Source organism: Bos javanicus, chromosome 14, assembly GCF_032452875.1.
Source record: "Bos javanicus breed banteng chromosome 14, ARS-OSU_banteng_1.0, whole genome shotgun sequence".
Lineage (NCBI taxonomy): Eukaryota > Metazoa > Chordata > Mammalia > Artiodactyla > Bovidae > Bos > Bos javanicus.
In genome coordinates, this window is record NC_083881.1 from 2,988,717 (window position 1) to 2,997,765 (window position 9,049).

The following is a 9,049-nucleotide window of genomic DNA, read 5'->3' on the forward strand; positions in this document are numbered from 1 at the left end:
CAGTGATGCCATCCAACCATCTCACCCTCTGTCATCCCCTTCTCCTCCTGCATTCAACCTTTCCCAGCATTAGGGTCTTTTCCAAAGAGTTAGTTCTTCGCATCAGGTGGCCAAAGTATTGGAGCTTCAGCATCAGTCCTTCCAATGGATATTCAGGCCTGATTTCTTTTTAGGACTGACTTGTTGGTTCTCCTTGCAGTCCAAGGGACTCTCAAGAGTCTTCTCCAGCACCACAGTTCAAAAGCATCAATTCTTCGGCATTCAGCTTTCTTTATGGTCCAACGCTCACATCCATACATGACTACTGGAAAAACCATAGCTTTGACTAGACAGATCTTTGTTGGCAAAGTAACAGCTCTGCTTTTTAATATGCTGCCTAGGTTGGTCATAGCTTTTCTTCTAAGGAGCAAGCATCTTTTAATTTCATGGCTGCAGTCACCATCTGCAGTGATTTTGGAGCCCCCAAAATAAAGTTTGTCACTGTTTCCATTGTTTCCCCTTCTCTCCGCCATGAAGTGATGGGACTGGAAGCCATGATATTTGATTTTTGAATGTTGAGTCTTAAGCCAGCTTTTTCACTCTCTTCTTTCACTTTCATCAAGAGGCCCTTCAGTTCCTCTTTGGTTTCTGCCAAAAGCGTGGTGTCATCTGCATATCTGAGGTTATTGATATTTCTCCCGGAAATCTTGATTCCAGCTTGTGCTTCATCCAGCCCAGCGTTTCTCATGATGTACTCTGCATTATAAGTTAAATAAGCAGGGTGACAATATACAGCCTTGACATATTCCTTTTCCTATTTGGGACCAGTCTCTTGGTCCATGTCCAGTTCTAACTGTTGGTTCCTGACCTGCATACAGATTACTCAGGAGACAGGTCAGGTGGTCTGGTATTCCCATCTCTTTCAGAATTTTCCACAGTTTATTGTGATCCACATAGTCAAAGGCTTTGGTATAGTCAATAAAGCAGAAATAGATGTTTTTCTGAACTCTCTTGCTTTTTCGATGATCCAGCGGATATTGGCAATTTGATCTCTGGTTCCTCTGCCTTTTCTAAAACCAGCTTGAACATCTGGAAGTTCACGGTTCATGTATCGCTGAAGCCTGGCTTGGAGAAGTTTGAGCATTACTTTGCTAGTGTGTGAGGTGAATGCAATTGTGCAGTTGAACATTCTTTAGTATTGCCTTTCTTTGGGATTGGAATGAAAACTGACCTTTTCCCGTCCTGTGGCCACTGCCGAGTTTTCCAAATTTGCTGTCATATTGAATCCAGCACTTTCACAGCATCATCTTTTAGGATTTGAAATAGCTCAGCTGGAATTCCGTCACCTCCACTAGCTTTGTTCGTAGTGATGCTTCCTAAGGCCCACTTGACTTCGCACTCCAGGATGTCTGGCTCTAGGTGAGTGATCATACCATTGTGGTTATCTGGGTCATGAAGATCTTTTTGTACAGTTCTTCTGTGTATTCTTGCCACCTCTTCTTAGTATCTTCTGCTTCTGCTAGGTCCATACCATTTCTATTCTTTATTGTGCCAATCTTTGCATGAAGTGTTCCCTTGGTATCTCTAATTTTCTTGAAGAGATCTCTAGTCTTTTCCATTCTGTTGTTTTCCTCTATTTCTTTGCATTGATCGCTGAGGAAGGCTTTCTTATCTCTCTTTTCTATTCTTTGGAACTCTGCATTCAGAAGGGTACATCTTTCCTTTTCTCCTTTGCCTTTAACTTATCTTCTACTCCTAGCTATTTGTAAGGCCTCCTCAGACAGCCATTTTGCCTTTTTGCATTTCTTTTTCTTGGGGGTGGTGTTGATCACGGCCTCCTGTACAATGTCACAAACTTCCATCCATCGTTCTTCAGGCACTCTTATCAGATCTAATCCCTTGAATCTATTTATCACTTCCACTGATTTAGGTCATACCTGAATGGTCTGGTGGTTTTCCCTACTTTCTTCAATTTAAGTCTGAATTTGGCAATAAGGAGTTCATGATCTGAGCTACAGTCAGCTCCTGGTCTTGTTTTTGCTGACTTAATAGAGCTTCTCCATCTTCAGCTGCAAAGAATATAATCAGTCTGATTTTGGTATTGACCATCTGGTGATGTCCATGCGTAGAGTTGTCTCTTGTTTGTTGGAAGAGGGTATTTAGTATGACCAGAGCATTCTCTTGGCAAAACTCTGTTAGCCTTTGCCCTGCTTCATTTTGTACTCCAAGGCAAAAGTTGCCTATTACTCTAGGTATATCTTGACTTCCTACTTTTGCATTCCAGTCCCCTGTGACGAAAAGGACATCTTTTTTTGGTGTTAGTTCTCAAAGATCTTGTAGGTCATCTCATAACTGTTCAATTTCAGCTTCTTCAACATTCATGATTGGGGCATAGACTTGGATTACTGTGATGTTGAATGATTTGCCTTGGAAACGAACAGAAATCATTGTGTCATTTTTGAGAGTACATCCGAGTACTGCATTTTGGACTCTTTTGTTGACTATGAGGGCTACTCCATTTCTGCTAAGGGGTTCTTGCCCGCAGTAGTAGATATAATGGTCATCTGAGTTAAATTCGCCCATTCCAGCCCATCTTAGTTCGCTGATTCCTAGAATGTCGACGTTCATTCTTGCCATCTCCTGTTTGATCACTTCCAATGTGCCTTGATTCATGGACCTAACATTCCAGGTTCCTATGCAATATTGTTCTTTACAGCATCGGACTTTACTTCCATCAGCAGCACATCCACAACTGGGTATTGTTCTGCTTTGGCTCTGTCTCTTCATTCTTTCTGGAGTTATTTCTCCACTGATCTCCAGTAGCATATTGGGCACCTACCAACCTGGGGAGGTAATCTTTCAGTGTCCTATCTTTTTACCTTTTCATACTGTTCATGGGGTTCTCAAAGCAAGAATACTGAAGTGGTTTGCCATTCCCTTCTGCAGTGGACCACATTCTGTCAGAACTCTTCACCATGACCTGTCCAGCTTGGGTGGCCCCACACGGCATGGCTCATAGTTTCATTGAGGTAGACAAGGCTGTGGTCCATGTGATCAGTTCAGTTAGTTTTTCATGATTGTGGTTTTCATTCTGCCTGCCCTCTGATGAAGGATAAGAGGCTTATGGAAGCTTCCTGATGTGAGAAACTGACTGTGGGGAAAAACTCTGATTTTAAACCTGAGGAAACTGGGGATCAGACAGGTTTTGTGGCTTTGATAGCCACAGGCTTGCTTAGTGGTGGAGCTGGGTTTTGGACTCGGCTCAGCACCTAGGCTAGTAGAGTTTGTTTGCTTGTGTGTCTTTAAGTAGATTCTCTCCAATCCAGAAATAAGTTGTTGGATTGATTGGTTTGTGTGTGTGTTTCCCATCATGCCTTCAAGTCCACTGTGGATGGTAGCACTTAGAACATTCCAGACACCATGCTCTGCTTGTTTATGCATTATCTAACCTAAGCCATTTAACCACGAAACCTGGGAGCCATTTGCTCCATGATAGAAGTGAAGAAACAGGCTCAAAGAGACAGAATCACAACAGCTAACAGCAAGCTAGTGGAGCTATAAGACTTAAATATGTATCAAACGTACATGTGGTAAAGGGAGTCATTTTAAGGTAACAAGAGGCCCCAAAATGTAGCAGTCCTCAAGCATGTCCTGCTTCCTTTCCTCAGGTTCTGCACCACGAGTTACTGGCCATCCGTGAGGCGTGCATTAAGCTAGAGAAGGACTACCAGCCAGGCATCACGTTCATCGTGGTCCAGAAGAGACACCACACGCGGCTCTTCTGCACTGACAAGAACGAGCGGGTGAGCGTCCCTGGGCCCCCCATCCAGCCTGCCGCACCGAGGGCCTGGTGACACGGGCGTCCCGGGCTCGTGGGGACCGGCCACAGGCACTGGAGCAGGGTTCTCCTCAGCTTGGGGAACAGTTGGAACCTATGAACCCCACAGGTTGGGATGCGTCTAGGGGGGTGACTTTTATCCCATATAGAAATGACCAAAGGTGAAGCTGCAGAGCCGGTGAGCAGCTGTGGTCCTAGACAGCGTGGCTTAAAGGATGAGGTAGAATGTGGGGAGGTGGGAGCCCTCAGGGCAGCTGGGGTGAGCAGCTGTGGTCGTAGACAGCGTGGCGTAAAGGATGAGGTAGGATGTGGGGAAGTGGGAGCCCTCAGGGCAGCTGGGGTGCTCCTGGAAGGGGGCCTGGGACCTCTCCAGGGATCTAGTCTGGAGGAGCATCCAGACTCCCTTACGCTACCTGGCTTCTCCAGAGTAAGAACCGTGTGCGAGCAGGAGGCTCGAGACTTAAAGATGCGACTGCTGAGAATTGTCCACAGCTGGGGAGAGATAGGATTCCTTAGATTAAAACACTGTTCCTATTCCTAACAGGAGAATAAAAGTAAATCCATACCTAGACACATTGTCCTAAAGCTGCATGGTGTCCAAGTAGCTGCATAAGATAAAAGACCTCCCGGAAGGGAAGGACATTAGGTCAGGCTGCCCACAGCAGGGCTGGACACTGGGGGTTGGTGTCCACGTGGAGCAGTCCCCTGAGGCCACCTGGCACCACAGTGCTGAACATGCTTCTGGCCTAAATGAAAGACATAATGCAAATTGAGAGTTAGTGGTGAGGAAAAGGGACGGATGGTCTCCTGAGAAGATGCAACTGCTCTAAGCGCGGATTGATCTCATGCCATGGCCTAAAAATATGTAAAGGTTAAAAGGTGAAGCTCAACGGGCAGAATTTCAGCGAGAAATTGACAAACACACCACTAGAGAGGTCTGTGTTAACAGACCACTGTCAGAAAGTGAGAGAGGTACAAGTTAGTAAAGACTGAAAATGGGAAGAGTGGAGGAAACGAGCTGGGGCAGACAGAGCCCTGCCTGTGGTGGCCGAGCTCACGCCCAGAGCTGAAGCACGAGCTGGCCTCAGGCGGTCTCAGAAGATGGCCAGACCTCACCCTTCTACAAACCACATTTTCCGTTACACAGTTTTAAATCCGTAGTAGAAAAAAGCATAAGAAAGCTTAAATTTTTCAATTGATTATAAGGAGCACATGCACTAAAAAGGTGAAGAGAATAATCAATTGTGAAATGATCAGAAATGAACGAAAAGGAGAATTTCATATCAAACCCTGTGCAGTGCAGCTAACGCAGCACTTATGGGTGAGAGTATAGACACAGCTGCTGTGTTGTAAAACTAGAAAGACAGCCATCAGTAAGTCTGAAGCCGCAGGAAGGATGTCAGCCCCAGGGGTCGAGGCACAGCTGAGGAGCTGGTGTGTGCAGCCCCCCTGCCACCTCAGCCTGCAGACCTCTCTTGCCAGGAGTCAGAGGGATCAAAGTCAGCTTTTTCCTGCACCCCACTTTCTCGAAATAGAAAATAGTGAACTAGAAAATGAATCGCCCATAGCACAGATTAACACAAGTGAGGCATACTTCGCTGAAGATTATATAAACCAATCAAGATTGAACAAAAGAGAGAATACTTGTGATGATGTTGGGAGCAGAGAGGGGGTGTTATTTGAATCATACTGGATAACAGCTTCATGATAGTACGTTGGAAAACAGGAGAAACAGATGCAAATACTCAGTTGTAGAACGACTTCAGTTACCAGAATCAGCTGAGGAGGACAGTCCCAGTCATCATCCCAAAGGCATCGGGCCCAGAGAGTTTTACGGGCAAACTGTACCAAGGCGTCACGAGTAAACCATCTTAATGTGTGGCACAGGCTGGGGAAAAAAGAGAAACTACTTGGCTTATTTGATGAAGTTCGTCCAGAGGTTTTTATAGGCAAGTTTTAATAAACCTTCAGAGAATAATCTTCTAGAAAGAATTTCAGAGGACAGAAAAAGTCTGGGGGATTCACATTAGGAGGTTAGCCTGATAAAATCACCAAACGTTGTCCAGGATGTGGGTGCAATGGTGAGGAGCACAGGGTCTGGAGCCAGAAACCCTGGCTCCAGTCCATCCCTGCAGCTTCCGGCTGCTTGACCACAAGCTGTCAGCGCCTCTGCCTGGACTGCCTCGTGAGAGTGCTGGGAGGGTGGCTGATCTGACACACAGCACTCAGCACAAGGTCAGTGCATCGTTAGGCCGAGGATTCTCCTGCCCTTTGGACAGGAGTGGAGACGGATAGCCAACTTGGAGCACAGTTTGGCAGTTCTAGAGATCTACCCTGGAGAAACCCACATGCTAGCATTCAGGGGGACATGTGTAAGAATATTCTGGCAGTGTTGTTTATAATAGTAACAAATCTACCTGCTAACAGAAGAGTTTGTGGTGTGTTTATATACTGGCATTTACATACCAATGAAAAGTAGTAAAAAAACAAAACAGTAATAAACATTATCTGCCAAATGACTGTTTCTCAAAAGTGCAATGTGGAACAAACACAGCAAGTAGCAAAATGCATAGGATACATGTATACAGGTTTTAAATGTGCAAAGTAACACAGTATAATGCTAATGGAGGCTCAAATATGTAACAAAAAGTGAGAGCTTGTGTGGGAGTAGTGAAGTCTAGATTTGAGACTGCAGCATTGAAGGGGGTGCAGAGGTAGGCACTCTTCTCAGATATTTCCTTTCTTTTTCACGTGTCTCTGAGGCATCGTGCACACATTCAGCAAGTGCTTGCAGAAGGTACACAGGGGTTATATGGGCGATTTTCTCTTGTATGTGATGTCTCTGCTTTTTAATATGCTGTCTAGGTTGGTCATAGCTTTTCTTCCAAGGAGCAAGTGTCTTTTAATTACATGGCTTCAGTCACCATCTGCAGTGATTTTGGAGCCCCCCAAAATAAAGTCTCTTACTGTTTCCATTGTTTCCCCATCTATTTCCCATGAAGTGATGGGACCAGATGCCATGATCTTCATTTTCTGAATGTTGAGCTATAGTCCTGAGCAAATGCATAGTCCAGCTTAAGGCCTTAGGAATAGACAACAGTGTGGCTGAGTCTTGTTTGCTTGCTTGCATCACTTTGCCGTCCCCAGCCGCATCTAATGGGCTCTTGTGTTGCTCAAGGTTGGGAAAAGCGGAAACATTCCAGCAGGCACAACCGTGGACACGAAAATCACCCACCCAACTGAGTTTGACTTCTACCTGTGTAGTCATGCTGGCATCCAGGTGAGGACAGGGGGTGGACAGTCTCAGTGTGTCTGAGACGTCATGCATGCATTCAGCAAACGCTTGCAGAGCACAGGCCATGTGCCAGGCACTCGAGTGGGCACTGGGGACGTGGTGGTCAGCAGTGAGCCTGGGGCTCCGGCAGTCCTGAGGGGAGGCCGGCGGGTGATCACTGGACCATGGGGGCTCAGCACCATGTGGTGCTATCAGGGGGCAGGAGAGATGAGGTCCAGTGGCGAGGGCAAAGGCCTGGCAGGCTCGACGGGACCAGGGGCGTCCCTGTGTGCCAGGGCTCGGCGAGCACTCGGGGGTCAGGGGACTAACTGAGGGGTGGGGTCGGCCTCACATGCCCACCTCACAGGTGAACAGCAGGGCCACATGGGCATGCCTTGTCCCTCCCAGTTAAGAGACCCGCAGCCTGCCAGGAGCCATCCTGGGGGAGCGGTGCCCTGTGCGGCCATGCCTGCTATCAGCACTGTGCCACCCCGATGCGAGGCTGTGCCCTGTGGGAGGGGGGCTCCTGGAGGAAGGGCTGAAGTCCCCTCCTGAGGGATCTGATCTAAACTCGGAGGATCACTGTGGACTCCGTACTTTGGACATTCCATGGGAACCACACACTGCCAAGGCCCTGGAACAGGGCATGGCCAACTGGCCGTGGGTGCGTCCAGCCTGCAGCCTGTCGGCACAGCCGAAGGCTGAGTGGGTTGTACATCTTTAAAGCGTTGTTGAAAAGGAGGAAGAGGAGTGTGGCTCAGAGAATGCGGAGACTCCCGTGGTGTTTCCTGTGGCAGCTTCCATGTCCGGCGGGCACCTCGCCCATACCGGCCACCCGGTGTCCATCACCATCTCTTTCCTGGCCTTCCGCCTCCGGGTGGTTCTCCGGCCCTCCACGGCCTCCAGTTCGGTTGCAACCAGCCTTCCCCCTTGCTTTCCTGCACAGGCCCTCTCCACTGAGGGGATCTGGCTTCTGAGACAATTCTGTGACAGGACGAGCCTCTGGGGCCCAGCCCCGCCCTGTCCTCAGCACAGCCTCTGACGCTGATGCCCCGCTGCCCGTGGGCCCCGTGACCACCCCGGGTTAAAAGTGGGTGCAGACTGTGGCTCCTCAGAGGACAAGCAGGCCTGACTCCCACTAGCTCTGGGAGCCTGAGCACAGACGGTGGAGGCAGCAGCACCCGAGTGGGGGCGTCAGGAAGGACCAGCCGGCTGGGTCATGTGGCAGCCGGAGAAAGCCCTTCCCCCTGCTGACCGGCCATGGGTGCCCTGCCAGGCAGGGCAGCGGCCCTCGGGCACCCCCACTTTGCGGGGGAGGAAGAGGGTAGGTGACCAGCCTACCTCCTTCAGTTTCAAATGTTTCCAGACTACACACACTGCACAAAATAAATACATGATCAAACTCCTATTTAAAAGGCAATAATGTATAACTTATTAGAGATTTTTTTCTTGTCTCTATAAATGAAACATCGTAGAGAACCTAAGGTATACAAATATTGTTCTCAGAACAGCTTCTTCTGTATTTTTGTCTTTCCTATGATTTCCTATGCACAAGTGAATATGTGTGTGGTCTGTATTTTACCAGTAGGCGGTCATTTGATGATACACTGTAAGTAATAGAAACCTCTTCTCGTCACCGTGCGTCCTCCGTGACGCTTGCGCTGCAGGCGGAAGCACGGCTTCTCAGCACACCTGGGCAGGTGAGTCCTGGCCCCTCTGGTCTGTGTCTGCCTCTCACCCTCTGACCTGCTTTCAGGGAACAAGCAGGCCCTCGCACTACCACGTGCTCTGGGATGACAATCGCTTCTCTTCCGACGAGCTGCAGATCCTCACCTACCAGCTGTGTCACACCTACGTGCGCTGCACACGCTCCGTGTCCATCCCGGCGCCGGCATACTACGCTCACCTGGTGGCCTTCCGGGCCAGGTACCACCTGGTGGACAAGGAGCACGACAGGT

The 9,049-nt window shown here is 48.4% G+C and overlaps 1 protein-coding gene across 4 annotated transcripts in view; it reads left to right on the forward strand.

Annotated features, from left to right (window-relative positions):
* The window catches only part of AGO2 (argonaute RISC catalytic component 2), a 93,743-nt gene that overhangs the window by 72,758 nt on the left and 11,936 nt on the right, over positions 1-9,049 (forward strand). For all 4 annotated transcript variants that reach the window (XM_061438514.1, XM_061438511.1, XM_061438513.1 and 1 more), the window contains 3 exons: positions 3,648-3,782; positions 6,996-7,097; positions 8,848-9,047. In XM_061438514.1, coding sequence (XP_061294498.1) covers positions 3,648-3,782; positions 6,996-7,097; positions 8,848-9,047 — 437 coding nt within the window. The remainder of the gene's footprint in view (positions 1-3,647; positions 3,783-6,995; positions 7,098-8,847; positions 9,048-9,049) is intronic.